This window comes from Schistosoma haematobium, chromosome ZW (assembly GCF_000699445.3).
Source record: "Schistosoma haematobium chromosome ZW, whole genome shotgun sequence".
Lineage (NCBI taxonomy): Eukaryota > Metazoa > Platyhelminthes > Trematoda > Strigeidida > Schistosomatidae > Schistosoma > Schistosoma haematobium.
In genome coordinates, this window is record NC_067195.1 from 88,513,904 (window position 1) to 88,540,431 (window position 26,528).

Below are 26,528 nucleotides of genomic sequence, written 5' to 3' on the forward strand. Positions count from 1 at the left end.
GTCTCTAGCCACTGTGTAGCACCATCTCTCAGACCCCAACCAGGGAGTCGTAAAGGACCGACAGAAGCCAGTCCTTTGCAGCTTTCTTTCATACCACGACACCATGTCATGCACTGACCACCTCTCCGCTTCTTCCAACCAGTCCCAGAGTCGGCAAATAATGCACGGCATGGAATTCTCTGGGACGACATTCGGAGAACATGTCCAAGCCACCGAAGTCGGTGTTTCAAGATGGTAACACCAATTGAATTATCATCTCTGTGCCCGAACACACGATGCCGAACCTCTGCATTACTGACATGGTGTTGCCACTGTATGTCAGCAACCCTTCGGAGACAGCGATGATCGAACACAGAGAGTCGTCTAACGTCCTCAACTCAGAGAGGCCAGGTTTCACATGTATAGAGCAAAACTGCTCTCACCGACACGTTGTAGATCCAGCCTTTTACAGCCAGACTAACATCACGAAGGCGCCAAAGGTGGCCCAGATTGGCATAAGCCGCTCTGGCTTTCACTATACGTGCATTGATGTCATCACTCACACCCCCACCAGCACTTATGCAGCTACCCAGATACACGAACTTCTCGACTACGTCTATCTGCTCAACATCCAGGGTGAGTACAGGATTGGAATCCTGCCAGTCTTGTAGAAGTACTTTGCACTTCGAAGGTGCAATATCATCCGCATACTCAAGGTCGAGAAGTCTTTCTCCAGGCAACAGATCCACACCACCGTTACTTACATTCATCAGAGCTGTTTCCAGAATGTCATCGATGGCAAAGTTGAAGAGGAATGGTGAGATTGGGCAACCCTGCCTAACCCCACTGCTCGAATGGAACAATGAAGAAAGGTGGTTGTATGCCCTCACTCTGCCTGAGGTGTTTGTATATAGGGCTTTTAGGATGTTAATAAACTTCTCAGACACACCCTTCTTCAATAGACAATCCCAGAGAACAGTTCTATCCAACGAAGTAACTACAAACATGCTTTACCTTCTATTCAAAATATTTCGGAGGAGGAACAAATACCGATGAACTGGAAAGAAGGACACCTCATCAAGATTTCAAAGAAAGAAGATTTGAGCAAATGTGAAAACTTCAGAGGCATCACACTACTGTCAATACCAGGGAAAGTCTTCAACAGAGTGTTGCTGTACCGGATGAAAGATGCAGTAGACACTCAACTTCGAGATCAACAAGCTGGATTCCGTAAGGATCGGTCGTGCACAGACCAAATTGCAACACTACGGATCATCGTCGAACAATCAGTTGAGTGGAACTCGTCACTATACATCAACTTCATTGATTATGAAAAGGCATTCGACAGTGTAGATAGGAGGACATTATGGAAACTTCTTCGACACTACGGAGTTCCTGAGAAGATTGTCAACATTATCCGAAACTCATACGACGGACTACAGTGCAAGGTCGTGCATGGAGGACAACTGACAGATGCATTCCAAGTAAGGAACGAAGTCAAACAAGGCTGTCTATTCTCTCCCTTCCTCCTTCTTCTGGTGGTCGACTGGATTATGAGGACCTCAACATCTGGGCTAAAACACGGAATACAATGGACAGCTCAGAATCAACTAGACGATCTGGACTTCACAGATGACCTAGCCCTCCTATCGCATACACACGAACAGATGCAGATAAAGACAGCCAGTGTAGCAGCAGTCTCTGCATCAGTAGGCCTCAGCATACACAAAGGGAAAACCAAGGTCCTCAAATTCAAAGCGGAGAACAGCAATCCAATCACTCTTGATGGCGAAACTCTGGAAGATGTAGAATCCTTCACATACCTGGTCAGCGGCAGCATCTATGGACAAGGAGGTTCAGATGCAAACGTAAAGGTGAGGATTGGCAAAGCAAGGGTCACATTCCTACAACTGGAACTCAAAATAACTGTCAACTGATATCAAAGTCACAATCTTCAACTTGGAGAACAACAACAACCATCATCAAGAAGGTACAAGTATTTATAAATAGTTGCCTACGCAAGATACTCAACATCCATTGGCCGGGTACCAAAAGCAACAACCTTCTGTGGGAGAGAACAAACCAACTTCCAGCTGAAGAGGAAATCAAGAAAAGACGATGGAAATGGATAGGACATACATTAAGGAAATCACCAAACTACATCACGGGGCAAGCCCTAACTTGGAATCGTGAAGGGAAGCGGAAAAGAGGAAGGCCAAAGAACACAATACGTCGGCAAATAGAAGCAGATATGGAAAGGATGTATAACAAATGGAAAGAGCTGGAAAAGATCGCCCAGGACAGGATTGGATGGAGAATGCTGGTGAGCGGCCTATGCTCCATCACGAGGAGTAACAGGCGTAAGTAAGTAAGTCTCAGATTTTAGTAAGACGTTGTTCACTACAACAGTACAGTGACTTAAATAACTACTTAATAAACTCTTGAACTACAGAGACAAACAGTAATGAATAAAATCCTTAAAGGGCTTTAATTTGTATGTATGTTGTAAATATTACGTTTATTAATAAATGGTACCAAGTGGAAATTCTTAGTAAAAAAATACAATGAGTAAAGAAGTTAAGTCACAAACAATTAAATGTAATTTGGTCGGACTTTTAGAGCAATGGACTTCAGGGTTAACAAAAATATCTACTTAATGAACTAAACTATAAAAACCAAGACATTATAACAAAAAAACTGGAGATGAACCTACTTTGTTTTTTAACTTCACATAAAATAAGACTGGCCAAGAATTCAGTTACTTGTCCACGAGCCTGTTGTAAAACAACCATAGCACCGGCTAATTCAGCTTTAGCCTTAACATTTAACCATGGATCTAAGCTGGACAATAATTGGATTAGATCAGGTTTATCAGATGTAGTTAATGAGGGATTGGGATCAAATTTGAAACTACTTAATTTATCCGTACCATTTGAGAGTGATATCGTTTTGGGTAATTGAAATTGGCATAAATTATTTTCTAAACGAGCATAACTTGTTAACGGTAAAACAGTTAGGGCACGATAACGAATTTTTACACGAATCTGTATTAAATTCAAATTGATATCATGACGATTGGAGCGTCGTCCTTTGGATTTGGTTTTATTTACACTGGATTCACCGGAGTTTTTATTATCTGATTGTTTCAATTGACCAGATGATAGAATTGAGTCATTCAAATTTGGAGTATACCAACTTTCTATTTCACCACAATTAGAAATATCCGATAAAGAAATATTGACTGTTGCTAAAGTGATAATATAAAAAAACCATATTTATACTATTTATGAAACCATATCAACGCAACATTTCTCGATGTTAAAAAAATATTCTGCCTCCCTTTACTGTCGTCTTGACAAAAATCGTCTTATGAACAGAACACAATTGTTTATTTTAATCTCAACCAAAACCTAACCCTGATTGACATTTATTCCTGATAAACATATTACTCAAAATTCAATCCAGCTATAGTCAATGCATGAAGCAACCGTGACCAAATCTTCACCATCTAATATTTCCTAACATTTTAAACTTACATAAATCTCTATAGACCATTTCCACTCATAACATGCGGTGTTTATTTTGAAATGAATTAAAAACTGCACATGGATTTTCATCACATACGATGATCATAAGAAATATGTGACAGGGAAGTGTAGAGTTGTTAAGTACGCCACATTAATTCTGATGAGATTGGTGGTCGATAAAGACTAAAAAGACATTGACTTTTAACAACTAAAGCGACTTCAGTGATATCTTCATAACATTGCTGGTGCATAGTAAAACCGCTGAAGGATTAATAATATTGGCGTAAATACATGAACCTAGAATAATGGTTTTACTTACCAAAACATGCAATGCTAAATGATAAAGGGTAGATTAGAAAAGGGTCAAGAGTATTTATATTCTACTATATAACTAAAATCAACAGATAAAGATTTCAAACAATAATTTAACACAATTAGTCGAAAGTGTCTAGATCCATTCATTGCTTATTCCTCCTTCCGTTAAATACCAAACATCTCGTGATTCTATATGCTTTAGTATTAGCTTCCATTTATCCTCGCTTTTTTCCATTATATTGATTACATTGGTTTTACTCTCTCCCTACTGTTTTGATCATTGACCCGATGTGGGAGATGTAAACATACACTGGTACATACATTCCATTTTAGATCCTAAATGATCTACTAGTTTTATCATTATGTGTTGTTTTAAAACTTATATACTTTAACTAAAGCACCGCTTTAACAATTATTTAGCAATATCTAAGCTTAAATATGTAATCACAAACAGACTTTATCATCAGTCTGAATGACACTCGGCAATAATTATACTGATTAGAGGTTTAGAAATTAATTCCTCGTTTAAACAATACTACACCAAATCACAAGGCATAAGCGGTTCGTAAATGAAATTTAAAATAATCCACAGTAGGAATAAGTGAAGACTAATAACTGGGAAACTAACCTATAAGAGTTGGATTAGCCATTTTTGATGACTTGAATTTACGACGCTTTTGTCTTGAAGACACTTCATCATTATTGGTATACGTAGTTGATAAATCATCCAAAATGACAGAATTACGCAAGGCTGTAAAGTCAGGTGGTGAAACCGACCCATCATCTGCAGCTTTTGTGCAAGTCATCATTACCTTACGCATAGGAGGACTTGTATTTGTCTGTTGATGAAGATTCGATGCTGTTAATCGATATGGGGAAGCAGTCCGATGACGATGAGATGGAGAACTAGCTTTGGTATCACACACTTTCCATATCTCAATCGTTAGATCTGAGCAATTTGTAAGACCGCTAAAAACATTTTTCAATATCAAATGAAAATCAACAAGGTTATAAAGATGACTATTCGGAAGTTATAATAACGACAATCTTCATAATTCAAAGGATCAAATTTAATGCATGCCTTTTGGTTACATATTTTATCCATGACATGAAATCCAGTAACCAACTTCGATATCGTGGCATTATCTAATCTAACATTAAATTAGTTAGTAAGAAAACAGAATACTTAGTTTTTCATTTCAGTATGACCGAACAATTACAAAAAAATTCTTTAATTGAGAGAAAAATCAAGACGATTCTTGTCTTAGTGGTCGAAGCAACCGGACTATTGATTTACAACTGTCAGGTTGAAATCCCACTCCATATAGATCAGTTAGTACAATCAGTTAATACCATTAGCTTACATACAAAAAGAGATGAATACATGTAACCAGTATTTGGCTACGATTACTTTAAAATATTTATGATAAACAAATCCATATATATTTAATAATTATTCCAATCATTCTTCAATCAACTAGAAACTGATCAGTAATAATAACTGATTAATAATAAAGTTGTGTTTCTATGGAGAAAACTAAATCATATCAATAATGAATTCAACAAGTTAATTATTAAAGAGGTTAAATATATGATGAGAGTACTAACAAACATCTGTGAATGTTAATATAGAAATTATAAAATCTGAACATTTCCTACTTCACCTCCACTCGATTCATTTGATTTCGACACTAAATTGTTTACCATTAAATAAATCATGAACCTTTTTTACGTACTTGAAATACCTATCAGGGCAATGTCCTTAGTCTGCATTACATGATACGAATTACAAGCAGTTAAAAACATTATTCATGATTTGAAGAAAAACAATAAAATAATTAATATCAAGGGGTTTTTGTGGATATTATGGTAAATTCAATAGTTGAGATCATGAGTGAATTGAAGCTAGACACCACAGAAAACCCGGAAGCACTAAACAGCCGTTTCATCCTATTGTGAGACTCCTCAGCAGTGCGTATCCACGATCCCGCCTCGTGACTTATTTATTAATTTATTTTAAAACATAGATATTGGTACAATGAGGCACCAAATAGATATGCGCCACACAAATCTCACTTGATATGTGTGAGGGCTGTGATACTGTCCGGGTGCCCAAACCGAAGCAGGAGCCCATGTACACCATTGGTTGGGAATCGGGGTTTTCCAACCCCTAGGTGAACTCTCCATGTCCACCAACCCTGTTAAAGTGCCGGATATTCGCTTTTCGTCCTCTCAATTTCGTAAACAACACCCCCGCCACGAGAAGGCAATGAGTAGGACTTCCCTGGCAGAGGCTGTATACGCGTGGCCATGTGAGAGTATTTCGAGAGGGAGAGCAGACTCTAACCACTCTCGGCCGTACCAGGGTATTTGAGGGCCTCGTGAGACTCGTGCTGGATCGAAAATATACATATCTATAGTGACTAGTCAGTTTACTATTTAGAATTTTAAAGTAATAATTTGTTCAAGCTTCATTGACGTTATCACACAGCAATACAATGCAAATTATATTCGATTGATAAATTCTCAAACAGAACTGACTGCTTCAGTAAATTAGTTATGATCAACATAGAGGCTAACACAAATATGTTTTGGGCCAAGCCGTGGTACTGCGTTAGCATGACGATATAAAATTAACAAAGTGAATCGCAAAGAAACTGTAAAAATGTTATAGTAATAATAATAAGACAGGTTGAACACTGAGAACATGGTTCAGAAAGACAGAGTGAAAAGATATCTATGAAGGGATATTGGAATTGAAGAATTATCATCTCTGATTAGCAATTCACAACATCCTCGTATGGGCAGTCTGTGTCCAGTAATCCCCAGTATTGATACTTCAGTGGGTCGTACAACAACGTTAGGATCTAAAGCTTTCAAGTTCTTGAATGAAATAATGGACTCTATACTGCCTGTGTCCAGAATAAAGTCATGAAATGAACCAAGCCCCCTGAATGCCCTGGTACGGCCGAGAGTGGGGAGAGTCCGCTCTCCCTCTCGAAATACTCTCACATGGCCACGCGTATACAGCCTCTGCCAGGGAAGTCCTACTCATTGCCTTCTCGTGGCGGGGGTGTTGTTTACGAAATTGAGAGGACGAAAAGCGAATGTCCGGCGCTTTAACCGGATTCCAAATCAATGGTGCACATGGGCTCCAGTATCCTGTGGGAACAAATGGCGTATGAACCAATCGTTGGTCACCGGCTACCATGGGACTGCATCTCCTTACGATGCTCCACTGCCTTGTGGGTTAGACCTTTAGGTCAAAGGCTCGGGGAATGGCCCCCTAAGATAACCACCTGCTTCGGTTTGGGCACCCGGGCAGTATCACAGCCCACACACAAATTGATGAACTCTTTATGCCTATGGAAATTACCTTTCTCGCTTTGAAAAACAAACAATTGATTCAGATTATTATCATTACAATTATTGTCATTATTAATACTATTATTATTGGTACTACTATTATTGTCATTATTGTTATTATTATTATTATTATTATTATTATTATTATTATTATTATTATTATTATTTTCCACATTATTCACCCTCTTTTATACTTATACAGCGGCTCGTCTTTGGTGGAAATTCGACTGTATCTAAACGTTCTCGAGTCACTGTCCGGTTGAAAATTGTATGTTACCACCGAATACGAGAACTGAAGCAGTTTTTCTGAAACCACGTGCACCATTCAAACTGGCTGCCTTCAACGTTCGCACACTTATGCAGGTTGGACAACAGATAGGGTTGGCCATGTCTTTGGAAAGTCTTAATATTGATGTTTGTTGTCTATCCGAGACCCGTATTCAAGACTCTGGCGAAGTACTACAAATTCGATCTCCATCTGTCGCTTCGAAAAGCTTGTTTTACGTGCGCTTATCCGGGGACCCTGTGGCATCTTCGTCTGGTCTTGCTGGCGTTGGTGTCGCACTAAGCGCTAGAGCTGAGGCAGCACTAATCGATTGGATCCCCATTAACAGTCGGTTATGTGCTGTTAGATTGGAAAGTTCCATCAAAGTGAGAAGAAATCGGCGTGAGAAACGATGTCTTTTCGTCATCTCCGCCTATGCCCCGACAGATTGCAGCCCGGATGCAATCAAGGATGAGTTTTACCACCAGTTATCTGTTCTTCTCTAGAAAGTGCGTCAATCTTACCTTACTTTTCAGTGGACAACGAAGTGACCGCCATCAACGGATTGATATCAGCAAGCTGGTTGCAACTTCTGTTGCAAGTAAGTATCGAACCGAGCTAGCTTCTAGGCTAGCTACCACTCCACCGAAAAGTATAGATGAGCATTGGTTGCAATTGCATGACGCCATGAAAATGGCGGGTACAGTCAGTTGTGGGTTCGCGAAACGTCCCGCTTTTAAGCACTGGGTTTCTCCAGGTTCCTTACAACTCATTGAAGCCCGTCGGTCTACTCCGGGTGACCGTGAGTTTGACCATAAACGAAGGATGTTACGTAAGGAAATTGGGCAAAGCTTGCGTAAGGACCGAGAAGCCTGGTGGTCGATGCGTGCTAATGAGCTGGAAGCAGCAGCTGCATTTGGTAACTACCGGAAGCTCTTCCAGCTCATCCGAGCCACTGGCAGCAAGAAGTCTGGTCTGAGTGAAACAATCTGCGAGGATGATGGGATGCCAATCACTAACATCCATCGACGTCTTGGACGATGGGCAGAATTTTTCGAAGGGCAGTTCAACTGGCCTGCTGCTCCGGCAACATCGGTCAGACTGTCCTGCCCTCCATGACCGGTGACGACTGATCCACCAAATGAGGAGGAAGTCCGCAAGGAACTCCAACTCTTGAAGCGTTACAAATCACCTGGCCCAGATGACTTACCTCCGGCTCTTTTTAAAGATGGTGGTGACTTTTTGACTAAGGAATTGACGACGTTGTTTACAAAGGTTTGGGAACTAGAGAGTGTACCAACGTCATGGAATGAGTCGATAGTTGTCCCTATCTTTAAAAAGGGTTCACGTCGTTCCTGCAACAACTATCGGGGGATAAGTCTACTTCCGATTGCGTCCAAGCTATTGGCTTCCGTCACTCTTCGTAGGTTGTTCAAAACCCGAGAAAGATTGACTCGCGAGGAGCAGGCTGGGTTTCGTTCTGGTCGAGGATGTATTGATCATATCTTCACCCTCCGCCAAATGTTAGAACATCGCCATATTTATCAAAGGCCAACAATCGTAGTGTTTCTTGACATCAGGGCTGCCTTCGATTCGTTGGACAGGACTGTTCTCTGGGATTGTCTATTGAAGAAGGGTGTGTCTGAGAAGTTTATTAACATCCTAAAAGCCCTATATACAAACACCTCAGGCAGAGTGAGGGCATACAACCACCTTTCTTCATTGTTCCATTCGAGCAGTGGGGTTAGGCAGGGTTGCCCAATCTCACCATTCCTCTTCAACTTTGCCATCGATGACATTCTGGAAACAGCTCTGATGAATGTAAGTAACGGTGGTGTGGATCTGTTGCCTGGAGAAAGACTTCTCGACCTTGAGTATGGGGACGATATTGTCTTACTGTGCGATAATGCCCAAGGCATGCAATCCGCACTTAATCAGTTGACAATCAGTGTCCGTAGGTATGGTATGTGCTTTGCACCTTCCAAGTGCAAAGTACTTCTACAAGACTGGCAGGATTCCAATCCTGTACTCACCCTGGATGGTGAGCAGATAGACGTAGTTGAGAAGTTCGTGTATCTGGGTAGCTGCATAAGTGCTGGTGGGGGTGTGAGTGATGACATCAATGCACGTATAGTGAAAGCCAGAGCGGCTTATGCCAATCTGGGCCACCTTTGGCGCCTTCGTGATGTTAGTCTGGCTGTAAAAGGTCGGATCTACAGCGCGTCGGTGAGAGCAGTTATGCTCTATACATGTGAAACCTGGCCTCTCCGAGTTGAGGACGTTAGACGACTCTCTGTGTTCGATCATCGCTGTCTCCGAAGGGTTGCTGACATACAGTGGCAACACCATGTCAGTAATGCAGAGGTTCGGCATCGTGTGTTCGGGCACAGAGATGATAATTCAATTGGTGTTACCATCTTGAAACACCGACTTCGGTGGCTTGGACATGTTCTCCGAATGTCGTCCCAGAGAATTCCACGTCGTGCATTATTTGCCGACTCTGGGACTGGTTGGAAGAAGCGGAGAGGTGGTCAGTGCATGACATGGTGTCGTGGTATGAAAGAAAGCTGCAAAGGACTGGCTTCTGTCGGTCCTTTACGACTCCCTGGTTGGGGTCTGAGAGATGGTGCTACACAGTGGCTAGAGACGTTATCAGATATGGCTCAGAATAGAAGCCAGTGGCGATCCTGCTGTAACCTTCTTTTACTTTCTTCATAAAAAGTGGTTGTGTCTCCCTTACCTGAAAGATTTCTTCTGATTGTACCTTTTCGTTCCCTCATTACTACCACACTACCTTACACCAATCTCTTCGTTATTGTTCTCTTTTTCTTTTGCGCTCCTTGGTTTTTTTTCTACTTCTCTTCGAATTCTCATTGTTTCGTGTGGCGCATAAATATTGGCGCTCTCTTGTACCAATATTTATGTGTTCAAATAAATAAATAATACAATCAACCATCAATAATTTGATGGACTGATACTACGTTTTAATTTGGACGGCCCCAGTGTTGGGGAGATTTAGAAAATTCGTTGAAAAAAAGTCAGAAAAAGGCTGTGAAAACGCTGATAAACATCTTATCCAACCAGCATTCACTAGTTTTGCCAGAAATCGCTAGAAAGTGGGAAGTCGCATGTCGAGTTTCTGATTGGATGATTACCTATACTGCTACTATGTTTAGTAGCGTACGAGAAACTTCCGGAAACCCAAGCCCACCTAAAGTAATATAAATACCCTAGATTTTCTGTACATAAACGAACCTCTGGAGTAAAGCGTTTTCTCTCGTATTCGAGTTGCTGTATAGATTTCACCTGAGGGTTACTAGAAGAGCTTAGGAAACCAAATCTGGCGTTCAATTAGAAGACTTATTACCTAGCTTTCTTCGAACTTACTCCTGTATCATCTAACATTGCGCGATATCAAATGAGTACTGTATGTGACAGTTCTCAAACACCTACTCCTTTTGATAGAAATTTAGGTAGCACCTGTAAGTTATTCGTTCTAGAAAAGCTACGAAAAATGACAATCATCAGAGATTTAAAATATTTTGTTTTGTCGTATAATCCGTAAATTTTTATGATTGACTAACTAATACAGTAGACCAAAATCAGATTAGTCAAACTATTCCGACAAATATAAGATTACTTTTCCCTTTAAGAGTAACATACAACAATGATTAAGTATAATGCATTAAATCTCGGTAGGGCTAATAGCTCTACTCATTCTGGCTTAATGAATACATTTAAAATAAAAACTTCAAAACTAGAAAAACTCCAGTTTTTCTTTAAAAAAACCATTAAAGAGTTTACTAAAAAGTAAAATTTCTCTTAAATTGAAGGCAACAACTATTTAACTCACCTTAAATCAAACTCTTCACCCCAGAACAACATATCTGTCATCTGTTTGATTGTTGTACGTGCACAGATGGTACCATTGACCAAAATTGTACAATAATATCTTAATGAAAAAGGGATTGAATGGTGAAAAAAAAAGAATGTCACAAATTAAAATGTTCATGAAACTTCAAAAGTTCTACTCTATGAATCATATGGTGAAACGTTCTTGTCAGAAATTTACTTCTTATTACTGATTGAAATGTTGAATGAGGTTTTTTTCTTCAAACTATTTCTTCCACTATCTGAGAAGCCATTTTTATCGTTTCGTTGTTTGTATTATAAATTTAAGTTTCCGTGACTTTTTCACATGAATACAGAAATAGAGACGACTATCTACCCTCTCTATTTAGGACTCATTGATTAATCTCAATTTTGAGTATGATTGTAAGTTTACTTTGGTATTTATTCATTTGAACACATAAATATTGGTACAAGGAGGCACCAAATAGATATGCGCCACAAATCATCATTTGATTTGTGTGTGGGCTATGATACTTTCCGGGTGCCCAGACCGAAGCAGGTAGTTTTCTTAGGGACGCACGCCCGGAGCATTCGACCTAAAGGTCTGAACCACAAGGGAGTGGAGCAACTTCAGGAAATGCAGTTCCATGGTAGCCAGTGACCAACGATTGGTTCATACACCATTTGTTCACTCAGGATACTGGAGCCCATGTACACCATTGGTTTGGAATCAGGGTTTTCCAACCCCTAGGTGAACCCTCCGTATCCACCAACCCGATTAAAGCACCGGATATTCGCTTTTCGTCCTCCCATTTTCGTAAACAACACCCCCGCCCCAGGAAAGCAATGAGTAGGACTTCCCTGGCAGCGGCTATATACGCGTGGCCATGTGAGAGCATTTCGAGAGGAAGAGCGAACTCTCCCCACCCTCGGCCCTATCAGGGCATTTGGGGGCAAAGCCGTAGTCCGGACAGGATTCGAACCCGGGTCGCAACCATGGGAGGGTTGCATGGTACCGCTCCATATAATACACTTAAAATATTCGCTAGTACAATAAAAGTTACAATTTAATCCTAGCGGCATTAACTGTATAAAAGAAATTAATTTTAACTTATAAATAATTGTTCACGAATGAATGAAAATCGATAATCACTTGAATTCTTATTAATTAGATTTAATAGATAGTTAATAATCCTGTTCAATTCAGAAAATCAACGTTCGTAGCATGAATTCGAACTTTTAACCGACTTGATTGTGAAATCGTGACAAGGTCGTTGTTGGTGGGTTTGAGTTTTACAATCTTATTTCATAAACTTAGTGTCTTATAACATAAGCAAAGTGATTGCGTTTTAGTGTTAACATGATCAGAACTATTAACACAGTGTTACTCACCTATTTTTTATAGTTAATCCTTTTGCTTCTTGAATCCATACATTCAAACAATTCTCTTTACGACGTCGAGCATCTTGAGATGGGTTGATCAACCGCTTCAAACTGAAAAATATATAGTGCATATCCATTCATCTCTTTATAATATATTTATTTAATAAAATTACACACGGAAAAGTCATATAAAGTGTATTCAAGAAATATGAAATATTTTCATCTGGAATGAAAGCGTTTCAGTTGCATCAAGCCTAGTTACTCACTTACGCCTGTTACTCCTAGTGGAGCATAGGCCGCCGACCAGCATTCTCCAACCCACTCTGTCCTGGACCTACCTTTCCAGTTCTATCCAATTTTTGTTCATTTTCCTCATGTCTGTCTCGCTAAAAAATGCTAACCAGAAAAAAATTTTCAAACCAATCAAGCCTAGTCATAAATAAAATCTCCACCTGAAGCCCCCTTAGGGCCAAAGGTAAAGAGGATGACCACAGAACACATTATGCCGAGGAATGGAGACAGATGTGATAAGAATGAACAACAATTGGATAGAACTGGAAAGGAAGGCCCAGGACAGAGTGGATTAGAGAATGCTGGTCGGCAGCCTATGCTGAATTGGGAATAACAGGCGTAAGTAAATAGTAGTAGATAAACAATAGTCTAACACAGTTAGCACATTTAATCACGACAATTAAAACTGTCACATACCCCGCTATTTCTCAGAGTGCTTTATACTAGTTTTTCCTGTACTAATTAAATTTTATTCTTCAGAAAAGTATGATTCAATAAACATTAAGTTGTACTTGTTTTGACTATAACATTGTACAGACTATGATAAGATTAGCAAACTAAATTACACAATTTGCGTAACCAAGATTTTATCTCAACTTTAATCATAATCCACGTCCATATCAAAAGTTAATAACTTGCTTTCCTTTTTTTATTTAAATTTGATAGTGACTATCATTGTGATTTATGACATACTATTTGGGACTCATCAACTGAAACTAACTAAAATCAGTGTCAATATTCACACAAAGACTCAAACTCAGTAGCTTTTGTTGGAAACGCCAACGTACTATCCACTGAACTATTAAGTTCAAATAGTCACTATTTAACAACTTTAGTAAATAAACGAACCAACTATAAAGTGAAAGAACCACTTTAATGTGAATTGAAAGACCTATTGATAATCATTAGTGTTATCTTGCAAATCTTATTTCATCCCAAATACATCTCATTAATTTGTAGTGAAGCTAAAAATAAATTTGCAAGTGTGTTGACGTTTATCACCGAATAAAAATGAAATATATGGAAACATATCAGATCAATTAGATTTCTCTAAAATTTTCATTAAACATATTCAGTATCACATGGAAGTAAACTTTAAAAGGATCTGTTTTTATGCCTTTTGATCTGACACAGCAAGGAACTGAGATTTAAAATGAGGTAGACAGCTATATATATTTTTCATGAGTCAATAAAAAGCTAGACCACCATCGAAAACCTAGAAGCACTGGATGGCCCTATCGTCCTAGTATGAGACTTCTCAGCAGTGCGCATCCACGATCCCGCCTCGCGAGATTCGAAACTAGGGCCTATCAGTCTCGAGAGGGAGTGTTTAACCACTAGACAACTGAACCGGCATCCAACACTGTTCATGTCTAACTTCAACTAATCCACGAAGCTGTGCCACCGTCCCACAATAAAATGAAACCGCCGTTCAGTGCTTCTAGGTTTCTCATGGTGATCTAGCTCCAATTGACTCATGAATTCAACCATTAAATTCCTATAATATCCACAAAAACCATTCTCATTTCATTATTCATACAACCCACATTTTAATTTCATAGTCGGATTTGGAATTAGGTTAGCTAATCTGACATAGAGTGATAATTCTTCTGAATGAAAACTGAGAATGATTTTGAAACTAGACAATATTATTTAGATATAATTAAGTCCAAGGGGAAGAGTTAGATGGCTTGTCATTATTGCTCAAGGTGGAGATAACTTTAAAATAACGTACAGTAGTGGATAGTATTGTATACAACACAATCAGATTTAACTTTACATTTAAGCTTTTTCAGGTGTAAAGAAAATGTAAGATATACTATTCCTTGTTTTAAACAACCATTCATGTATGGTAACCAATGTTAGTTTAAAATGTTGGAATTAGTAGTCAAACAATGTACATATAATTCTTGCATTAATGAATGAACTTTAGGAACAACTTAAACATAAAAGCACTGATTAATAAATAAATAAAAAACGGTTGTAAGCAGATGAAAAGCGACGAAGTAAAATGAATCCATGTTATGCCGCTACATTCATTATTTTGTCTTTAGTCAAAACACTCAGTTTAAAATAAATGACAATCCTATCCGTCAAAAGATTTCCAATTTCCTGATGAATAGTTTTTGAACCTTGCTGGATTGTATGTCAGTCAGTCAGTAACAACGTAAAACTTCGTACGTACGTACGTACATCAGTTCCAGTTGCCATACCACATTAGCACAGAGATACAATTGTCAATTCAAATCACGTAGTGGTAGAGGTAGTAAGAGTATAAGCAGTAATCGAAAACATTCGGGTTTGAAGATGTTATTTAAAGAGTACAATCCAGTGAAATAAATTTGGAAAGAGAAAAAGAAAGGGACATGAAGAGCTCAGAAAATTAGAATTTGAGAGAACACAAAGAGTGGACGCGTCTGCGCCATTACAAACGATTTTGAGCCATGTCATTCAGGGTCTCTAACCATCGGTTGCTATCATCTCGCCGATCCCAACCAGGTAGTCTACACCTACCAACATGGCTCAGTCCACTTGTCAGTGACTTCATGGATTTGTGCCATGTTTTGGTCTAACCGCCCCTAGCTCCTACATCATAAAACATCACACGTCGAGGCATTCGGTGGTTGGGTATACGTAACATGTGTCCCAGCCATCTCAACTGGATTGTATGTACCAGTATGAGTAATACTATAGAATTAAAAAGTTATCGTATATTATAGCAACTCTGGCTCTTGACTCGTCCAAATCTTATGAAGGAATTTATTTCGATTTAATACTTCGAACCACTATCTGGATGAACTACAGAGCATATATTGAGTAAAGTAATTCATTTCCACCCATTAACCCACAGATACGAAATTGTCTAGACGTAATTAAGTCCATATAGTTTGTTAGTACCACTGGATCTCATATACACAAAGGTGTAGCTCAAAGTAGAGTGCAAGATACTGCATTTGATTACCAAATACGGCTTGCTCATTGGTCAGTCGAGAAATGTTATCATATGTTTAAAATTATCTCCCCACTTATTTACCCACTTTATGAAATGGTTTCATATAATATCGAACTGTGAACAGTCTGTACATGGATGCCCTCTACAAACAAATAAAAGACAACTTAGCAAGCGGCGATAGCAATTATTCGTGACTAGATAAATGAAAAGTGAAGGAAAAACTAGAGGTTAAGCACTCGCGTAAGAGACTGATAGGTTCTGGGGTTCAAATCTCACGAGGCGAAAACGTGAATGCACAGTGCTGAGAAGTCCTACAATAAAATGAAACCGCCGTTCAGTGCTTCCAGATTTCCCATGGTGGTCTAGCTTCAATTGACTCACAATCTCAACTATTGAAATTGCTATCATATCCAAAAAAAACCCTTGTGATATTAAAAAAAAACTGTTATAAAATTAATAAGTAGAATGCCATTTCAACAATTTTTGTCGCTAACAGTAAGTGAATAGACTATAAATAGTTTGTAGAAATTGAATGAAACTCACGAGATCAATGATCTATTTAATGGTGGTGTAAAACGATAATCTAGAATTGGTTTTTGTATTGTTGTTAAATTTAAGTATTTCCCATAATTCTCTTTATAATCATGGTTTCTTCCAAGTTTTATCAATGAATAAACATTTGGCTTAGAAACCATAATTAAATCAGATGATTGATGTAAATCCATTAAAGTTAATTCACTTCGATTTTTTGATGACGGCATTGAATATTGAATATCATCATCATCATCATCATTATTATTATATAATCGGTCATCTTTCAATTTAGGAGTGGAAAGGCTTCTAAGTCTACGAAAACATTGATCCATCATAATATGGATAAGTTAGTTGGTTTATCAAAAAAAAAAGAAGTATAGAGACCAACTATTCTATACAATGAAATTCATTATGTGAATTGTGGTAATCCATATAGATTGTCATTTCATTAATATAAATATAAACAAGTCATATTGACTAAATCCACTACCGTTAAACAAATTTAAATGCTACCACTTATCGGATGTAATCGATTTTACACATGTTATGACTCATACAAATACACATACGCATACACACACACACAGACATTTCGAATGAGGCACATAATTGTCAATTTATATAAGAGTCGAGTTTGAAATATGGAACCATAACATTTATCGATCGATTTCTGATGGAATTCATTCTGATATATGATTGGTTGAAATGATTTATAATTTGATATGTCTGTAATGTTTGTACAACAACAACAACAACTCTACCTGTGTCTCTATCCAAATGTATAGATAGAGTGCTTGCTCTTTGTTTGTCGTCTATCTCTTTTCTTTTCTGTTATGCGGTCAACATGTGTCATTTCGCGTGGGCGTAAGTTTTATTACTTTGAATTCTGTGTTGATTATTGGTTGTAGAACGAAGGTTTACCATCTCAGAAGGTCCGCACTATTCACGTCAAGGTTACTTATATAACCAATCAGTCAAATACAATTACATGTTGGATAAATTAACATAATTCATTTAATGATGACGATTTCGACAATAACAAAGAGAAACTTGGTTTGCCAAAAAGAAAATTTTCAAATCTTGGTTACTATTACTCAAACTATCACTTCAACAGGAATTAGTCATTTACCATCCAATTCCCTTCTGAATTTCAATGTTCTTATGTGGAGAAGATTTGTAGCTCAGGTGGATGACGATTTGGTGAGACTAACTTATGGACGACTTTTGAATAACACTGAACTGACCTTGAATGTGTCTACCTACTAACCAGAACTGAATGAAGGTTATAAACGTGTGTATGGAATTAGAATTATGATTGACAATTGATGGCTAAGGTCAACGATTAGATTTAGGGTTCTCATCACGAACTGACATCAGCTACAACACCAAACCTTTACTTAACCAAAATGGATGAGTGAATTTCGCGCCAAAATCTGAGATCTTTTATCTTATACGTGATTGGTTCGTTCATACAAACTTCATCAAAAGTGTTTTTAAACTTTCATCATCTGTAAACAAACTGATAACAATATGTGCAGATTGACTGCCTGAACCAATTAACATAAAAGTTCAATCATTTGGAAGTGATTTAAACTTTCGTGTTGTCATTACAGTTGAATTCATCAGTTGGTCTGACCTAGATCACCACTGAAAACCTGAGAGCACTGGACAGCCGTCTCGCCTTAGTATAGGACACAGCAACGCTCATCCACGATCCCGCCCGTGGGACTCGGGCCCTGGGTACTCAGTCTCGCGTACAAACGCTTAAACTCTAGACCACTGAGCCGGTATCCAACGGTGTTATTGTTTAACTTCAACCATGTCACGATATTGCGCCGATTATCTTCAGTGGGTAACTGCCTCACACCCGACGCAGATTACCTCCACTTGTCACGGTTCCCGATAAGAACTTCGAGAATTACTTCTCAAAGCTAGTCACTAGTGAGCACATGATTTGATTATTATCAGTATGAGATTTATGGATTTGTTGTCCTTAACTTTGAATCAAGAAGAAAAATGTGATGACAAAAATGAATGGGAATTGGTCTGTTTAAGCTTCGATTAATATATATACTCACTATTGTACCCATCGATCTCTTTCCAAAGCTGACTGACACGAATAATTGTGAATCACGAAGGGAATATTGACAGTTTCTCCTACGTTACCCTGAGAATGACTGACAGTTCGAAGGAGGTTTGGTGTGTTCATAGCTGAGAAATCATCGTTGTTCTCTAGACAGGAACATTGGATGTTATCAGTTTTCCTTTGTGGACTATCAAGGCACATGGTTGGGTCCTTGATCATTCTTCGGGATGGAGACATAACCTTTAGAAAGTAGAAAAACGACCATCTAACTTTAAAACAATTAGTCCCTTTGGCAAATTTGGATAATTTAGTAAGGAGATGGAAATTATCAGAACTATATTGCATATTAGCTCAATACATTTCGAACAATCTGATCCCACAAATACTTGTTAAGAACGTCCCCTTTATACATTCAAAAAGTTCATTCTCACAATAAACTTACCCTGGTAATATTGATTTATTTCCCAACGTGATATGTTTCACATTGTTCTCCTTATTATCCTTGTCTCCTCTTATTTTCCACTTGTCTACTCGACCTCTTATTTCTCATACATAAGTAATCTTAACAACTATGCGTGATCAGATTGTTCATAATATATTGCGCAAATATATCATGTTCGTTCTGATGATCTTCGTCTTTTCATTACATAATACGAATTCAAACAACTGTGAAGTAGTTTGAAAATCAGATTTTAAACATGTATATAGGTTCAATAAACTATATAATGATAATGAAAAACACTGATGAGGAGTCCCATACCAGGACGAAACGGCCGTCCAGTGCTTCCAGGTTTTCCATGGTGATCTAGCTTCAATTGACTCATGATTTCAACTTGTGAAATTTCTAAAAATCTCCACAAAACCCATTCTGATAATAAAAGCATATCTGTCAAGGGATTTCTAAAAAAGATCTATTCGCCTCATGAACAATTTACTTTCGTACACAGGTCCTCAGTACACTAAAGTGATGAATATGCTGATCGTCAATCAAGATCATATACGTGATCTCAATATCTCTAAAGATGCTTTCAAAATAAATGGTGCCATCGATGGTGGAGTCCTATCTGTCTAATTGGATTGATACTAACAAACCGATTGTATGTTCCGTCCCAAACCGAGCTAGGTTTAAGGTTCCTTAAAATTATCAAAGTAGGGATCTTTTCCTCATTATTTCTAATCCACTGAATACCGTGTAATATAAGGATGAGGTAGTCATATTTTCATCTTTTGTTAAGTGTTTGGATACTTCCACTACAACCGCCTCTGTCCATTGTTCCATTCAGAACGTTAAGGCAGCGTTGTTCAATTTCATCATTCCTCTTCAACTTTTCCACCGATGACGTCTGAAGACAGCTCTGATGGGAGTAGGTACTAGCGATGTGAATCTGTTACTTAAAGAAAAGATTTTCGATTTTGAGTGTGCAAATAATATTGTTTTATTAAGCAGTGAGCTATGGAAATCTCACTTAATCAGTTGGGAATCAATGTCTGTAAATATAGCATGTACTTTGGCAAGACTTGTGGGAGCAAGTACCGACAGTTATTTCTTAAGTGAACCATCAGAAATAGTCAAGAAGTTAGTGTATCTGGATAGCTGTATGAGTGCTGTTTGATAGGGTGTCAGATGAGAATAATCTGTGTCTAGAGTATATCAGAGCGGTTTATACCAAAATTGATCATCTTTGACACTGTTACGATGTTCATTTGACCGTCAAAAGTCAGATTTACAATGCGTCGGTGAAATCAGCCTTGCTCTATACTTATAAAACATGGCCTGTCTAAGTTAAGGATGTTATGCGACTTTTCTTCGAACGGTTTCTCACATCTGGTGGCAACATCATATCAGTAATATCAACTTTCAGCAATTTATTTCCGAACTGTGATAATAATTCAATTATTGTCACCATCTTGAAATACCGACTTCAGTGAATTGGACATGTCATATCAGCGACTTACGAATCTTGCATTATATACCGACTCTCAAAATTGGTAGAAAGAAAGGAGAGTGGAGCAGTTTACGACATGAACAGTTATATACAACTAGAATCTATCGTTCCACTACTGCTCGCTGATCGGGTTCCTACAGATCAAGCAATTAAATGGTTATAGTCACTATCAAACATCGTTAAGAGTAGAAATAAATGACGATCGTCCTTTAGTGTAGTCTTCGTAAAAGTAAGATAAATCCTTTTAACTAATATAAACCTATCTTGGATGTTGACAAGATACAATTTTGTAGGGTATTCATACTAAAGATACGTTACCTAACAAAATTAAACCAGATATTTATGTACTGAACTAAAAAGTGGCTATACTTTCATTGGAAAATTGGTGGCCCAAAATGCCTATTAACTGGTTAATCTAAATACCCAAACCAGTCAGCTACAATTTCAAGCTAATCGTACACCGATGTACACAAAGAACTGGTATAGAGTATATTCATCCTTCTAATTTATAGACTCAGTCTCATAGTTGCTTGCTCCTCATACTGTATTAGTCTACAAGCGTGCATGAACACGATGCATCCATATGATAATGATTGTAGTAATATCAATCAAAGTAGAGTTACACAAATAAACAATTAACTTACTTGAAAGTAGTATTTACAGTTACTTCCAATCAAACTTGGATCAACATTACATATTTGGACTAGATGGCTAACATCGTCAGTAGTTTCGAGATTCGTTTTACCAGATGTCAAGGCGAACTTTGTAGGTTTCACTTGAAACACACTGTATAGTTCTGATGGCAACGTAATTTGTTCTCCGAGAGATACAATCGCCTTGTGAGAACTGATAACTGATGGTGATCCTGGAAGATTCTGATCAGAATTGGAGGCGGAACCTGAAAGACTAATGCAATGAAAATGAGTATATGGTATAGTACTGACTACGAGAAAAATATTGAGCATTTTATGAATATATTTATTGTTACAAACTACTTGGTGATCCATCCTCAGTTGTTAGTCGACAATTCATGGCTGTTATAAAAAACACTGACTTCAAGATTGTCGAAATACGTAAAGACTATGGTCGTGAAAAGAAATTAGACTGTTGGATACTGGTGATAATTTGCATGCTAGAACGAATTTTCTGTCCAGTACTCCCTATTTTTGAGATCATCAAGATTATTTGCACATTATGAAAAAACTAAATTGAATTAGGCCTGGAAACATTATGAAACAATAACACACTACTATTTAATGATTTTAGTAGTTAAAATTTATCGACCAAATAGTTCGTACCTCAGCTGAAGATATATTTCAGTCCATCTAGGACTAGTATAAACTTTAGACATAAATACATGAGAATAGTTAAAGATAATAAATTACAGCCCTCATAAAACAATCAGGTAAAACAGGGCGGTAAGACTAATATTTTAATTTCACAACCCCACATATGATGAAACTTCATTTTCAACTACTTTCATTATGGAAGTACGGTCAGTCAATCAGTCAGCAACGACGTAGAACTTCGTACGTACGTACATCAGTTCGAGTTGCCAAACCACATTACCACAGAGATGCAGTTGTCGATTCAAATCCTGTAGCGGTAGAGGTGGCAAAAATATAGGCAGTAATTTGAACGATTAGGGTTTGGAGATGTTATTCAAGGAGTATAATCCAGTGAAATAAATTTAGAAAGAGAAAAAAAGGAACATGAAGAATTCAGAAGATTAGAATTTGGGAGAACATAAAGAGTGGATGTCCGCATGAAAGTACAGACAAAACTACAGAATTTTTCTTCTGTCTTATTCACTCAATAAACTTTAAACACATCTTCTACATATAGTGGGAAGTATAGGGATTACGTACAAGAAGATTAGCTTTAGCGTCCTAAAGGAGTATGTCATAAAACAAATGAATAAATAAATAAGGCAATTCTTATTATTCGCCCTTGAATAACCAGTCTTTACTCGTTTCATATCATGATTTTGGTAGTCTTGTATTGAAACTTTTATCATTCATCCGCTTCTCTTTTTAGTAGAACGTAGTCTCTAATGACAGATATTGTAAAAATCAGTTTAAGTTGGAAGTGATATTTGTGACAGATTAAACTTAATTGGATTAATGTAAAATTAGTAAGCAATGATGAACTATTTGATCTTAGTATAAGATTTCTACGCAATGCACATTCAAGATTCAGTCAAGTTTCAAACCCAGAACTTTCAGACCTTATGAAAAGTGCTGAATCAATGAAATGAAATTCAGTAATCGTTCCTATTTTCAACTTCAGTAGGTTTACAATATACCATTAATCTATCGTCTAATACTTTCTGTGATAAATGACAACTCTTCAACTAAAACTATAATCATTTGCTTACTAATAACCTGAGTTTTTGAAGTTGTGATGATAACTCATGACACATAGAATTTAATCCTGTCGTGAGTATAACTTTCGTTGCTATGCAAACGCTCATTTCGGAACTCGACAGTCTAGACTTTGGTCACCATCGGGTTCAGGCCTGTACTCTATTGAGGGGTCCTATAATAGAGCGTAGCAACTGGCAAATGTTTCTCTTTCTTTTAGTTACATTACTAACACTTGTAATCACATTATGAAATCTTACTTTATATTTCTCATGAACAATTGTGTAATCTACATTATTATTGACTCTTAAACATTCTGTATAATTTTAATGTTTTCTTCACATTATGAATTTATACCGAAAAAAGAAGACCTAATCCATATGATGATGTCATAGAGAAAAATTATTGTTACTAGTTTGATGATATGTCATTATGTATCAAATTGACACTTAAAAGTGCACACAAGCACATAAGCACACAATCACACACACACACACAGAATGGAACTGTTTGATGGTTGTTATCTTTAAAAATATTTTCATGAATTTCTCGTTGCTGTTGCTGATGAAATTCCTTAAAACAGACAAAATCACAAATGACTATTGATTATATTCATGTATATACATATGACATATAGATGTATGTATATTACATAACATAAGACCTTCTGACGATCAATAAAGTTATTTTAAGATGTATGCGTTATGCAAAATCATGATCAATAATCGATGGTTTATACTTTTTTTAAACGAAGAAAATACTATCAGAAGGGGTTTTTGTGGGTATTATAGTAATTTTGATAGTTGAGATCATGAATCAATTGAAGCCAGACCGCCATAGAAAGCCTGGAAGCATTGGACGGCCGTTTCGTTTTATTGTGGGACTCCTCAGCACTGCGCATTCACGTTTCCGCCTCACGAGATTCGAACCCAGGACCTATCGGTCTCGCGTGCGAAATGATGGTGATTTTACCAATTTAATAACAGTCTTTTTCTTCGTTAACTGATAAATATTAGGAATTGTTTTAGTACTATTGTGGTGTGTGTACTACTGATGTCAACAGATGGAAGTAGTATGTGTCATCAATCGAAAGTAATTGATTAGTACTCTCAGGCGATAGATGAACCTCTGGACTAAAGATCAATATTTGAAGTTATAGAAAGAAAATGTTATTTCTAAGATGATATGTATGGTAAATGAAAATATGTATAGTAGGAAACCCTGACAAACCCTACTTAATATTGATAGTTTCGACCATTGTTCCTTACAAGTTTTGATTTGGTCAATGTTGCTCCGATTCAAAGTCTTCACGAGGTTCATGTATTTATACGGTACACCTTTTAATGATAAACCACCACAAAGCATACAAGCTAATGGAATCGAATGGTGCCTTAAGGTCATGAAATACAACTCTTGTCAGGTTTCAGTAACCATGCCTATGTCCCAAAGCCTGAGGCATAAATATTTGATCGATAAATACAAACGTTGATCTGAAACCAGTCATATGATCATGGAGATTAATATTTTACATAATATATTAGTCACCGTGATTTCTCTCCGGTTATCTCAGGATGATTTTAGTTCCTTTTTGTACACAGAAATGATCACCAGTTGAGACCAGTCAGATAGGATTACACCCAGATCTTAAACCCTAGCTAGTAAATCAATCAACTTAATTGCTGAAACTGGACCACTATGAGTGGCATATCAGATTCTGATAATTGAAGAAAATGTTAATGATATCTAATGTAACACTTGGATGAAAGTGAAAATAAATCCTACAAGGATTTAGTGCCAGGTCACTGGTGTCTAAATCGAATTTTCCAAAGCTACTGAACAGGTAAGATGTTATGCTTGGAATTCAGCTTAAGTCAACTCTTCACATTCTATAGAACTATTCGAGTTATTAGATGAATAGGAAAGTAAGTGAGTGAACGTACAAGTGAGTGGGTGATAGAGGGGGGTGTGTGAGATTCTATTTTCATAGAGTGTCATCATAAAACTGGAAAACTGCCAAAATCTATAAGACATTGGATAGTGATTTTCATTCTAATTTGGTATTCGTCAACAGTGTTCATTTGAAAACACAATATCATCAGCAATTTTTGATACATTCAGAATTTACTAACAAGAACAAAATCAATATGACTTCACGCAACGAAAGTAGACTTAATTTCAATTAAGTCGTGTTGTCACTTGGAAATGCAATAAAAAATTGATAAGCCAAACCAAGTACAATACGAATGTCTGTGCATATGCTTGATCTATGTGCATGTCTTTATAAGTACACAAGTCTTTGACATGAAATAAACATTAGATCTGTAAGGTAGAGAAGTGGGGAGAAAAGGCTGAGCTACAAACATGTTCACTAATTTTCGTGATCTGAATAGGTTGAAAACAGTCATTTTTTTCTGTAAAACATTCCACCTGAAATTGCAGAATGGAAATGTCAACAACTGCAAATATAAAGTAATCAGATCTATGAAGTCCAGACTCTCAAGGTGGAAAAAAATATAGATGCTGTTGATAGGACTGGAAGTGGGAGGCAATGGTTCGCATAACATTCATATGACAAAAGTGCTTTTATCACTATCACAAGGCTTGAACATGTAAAAAAATGCAATCTAAGTTCACTTGGTATTGTTTACTTAAGTCTTTCCATTGATGTTTAAGAATGAAATTGATCAGTCTCGTATTGGTATATGTGCATACTGTGCGTATTGCCTCGATATTGCCTTGATTTACAAGCATTATAAGCAAAGATGGATAGTGGCTAGCAATGGAATCCAGGACGCGTGTTTTATCCTATTTGAGACTCGTCAGATGGATGTACCATTATCTCAGAATTGATGTTCACTCTTGGACGCGAAATCAATACTATTCGCTTTAAACGCCATCGCGTTATTCACTTAGCTACCGAGTTCTAATAACCACTTGCTTGTGCAATGAGGTGAAGAATAAATTCACTTAGTATTATTTACTTGAATCTTCCCATTGATGTTTAGGAATGCAGTTGATCGGTCTCTTGAATGCAATGTGGTTAAATTCTAAATCCTTCTGAATAAATTTCATACATAACTAGCCACTCACTCTTATTTGGCTTGTGGCTAGTGTTATTGTTTGTTCTCTTATCATAACATATGAATTACCTTGATTTAGACAATACTTCAAGTTTATATCAACATGATAGATAGTATCAATAATACAGTAGACTGAATTGAGAAAGTAAGGGTAGGAATCATACAAGTGAGTTTCCATTCTATCACAGTTAACATTATGTAAACAATAACTGTTCAGGTGACAGTACATAACCACTTGAGATCAGTAATAGTTAAAAAATTAAGGCGGAAATATAATCTGCACAATATTAGCTGTTGAAAATGACAAAAATAATGGAGAATTGGTTAGTTGAGTCAATAGAGTACTTTTAGTTGGGTTTGGCCACATACCCACCTTCACAGTTGTGCCACAACTACCGAGACGACCAGAAACTTATTAAAACATATCAATATTTGGTGAAGTTTTGTTCTTTGAGCTTAATGGTTTGGTCGCGGAGCTTTCATCATTCTTCTGAACAACATCATCAACACAGACTTCAGATAGAAGTGAAGTGTTCGAACACTTCATCATCCATTTGAGCTACAAATCTTCTCCACCCTCTCACATAT

At 37.4% G+C, this 26,528-nt stretch overlaps 1 protein-coding gene across 2 annotated transcripts in view; it reads right to left on the reverse strand.

The window, feature by feature from the left end:
• Positions 1-26,528, reverse strand: part of RASAL2_2 (Ras GTPase-activating protein nGAP) — a 111,861-nt gene that overhangs the window by 30,517 nt on the left and 54,816 nt on the right. For both annotated transcript variants that reach the window (XM_051212654.1, XM_051212655.1), the window contains 6 exons: positions 21,142-21,403; positions 18,544-18,791; positions 12,697-12,798; positions 11,306-11,404; positions 4,450-4,790; positions 2,693-3,226 (listed from right to left, as the gene is read on the reverse strand). In XM_051212654.1, the coding sequence (XP_051072844.1) occupies positions 2,693-3,226; positions 4,450-4,790; positions 11,306-11,404; positions 12,697-12,798; positions 18,544-18,791; positions 21,142-21,403 (1,586 nt within the window). The remainder of the gene's footprint in view (positions 1-2,692; positions 3,227-4,449; positions 4,791-11,305; positions 11,405-12,696; positions 12,799-18,543; positions 18,792-21,141; positions 21,404-26,528) is intronic.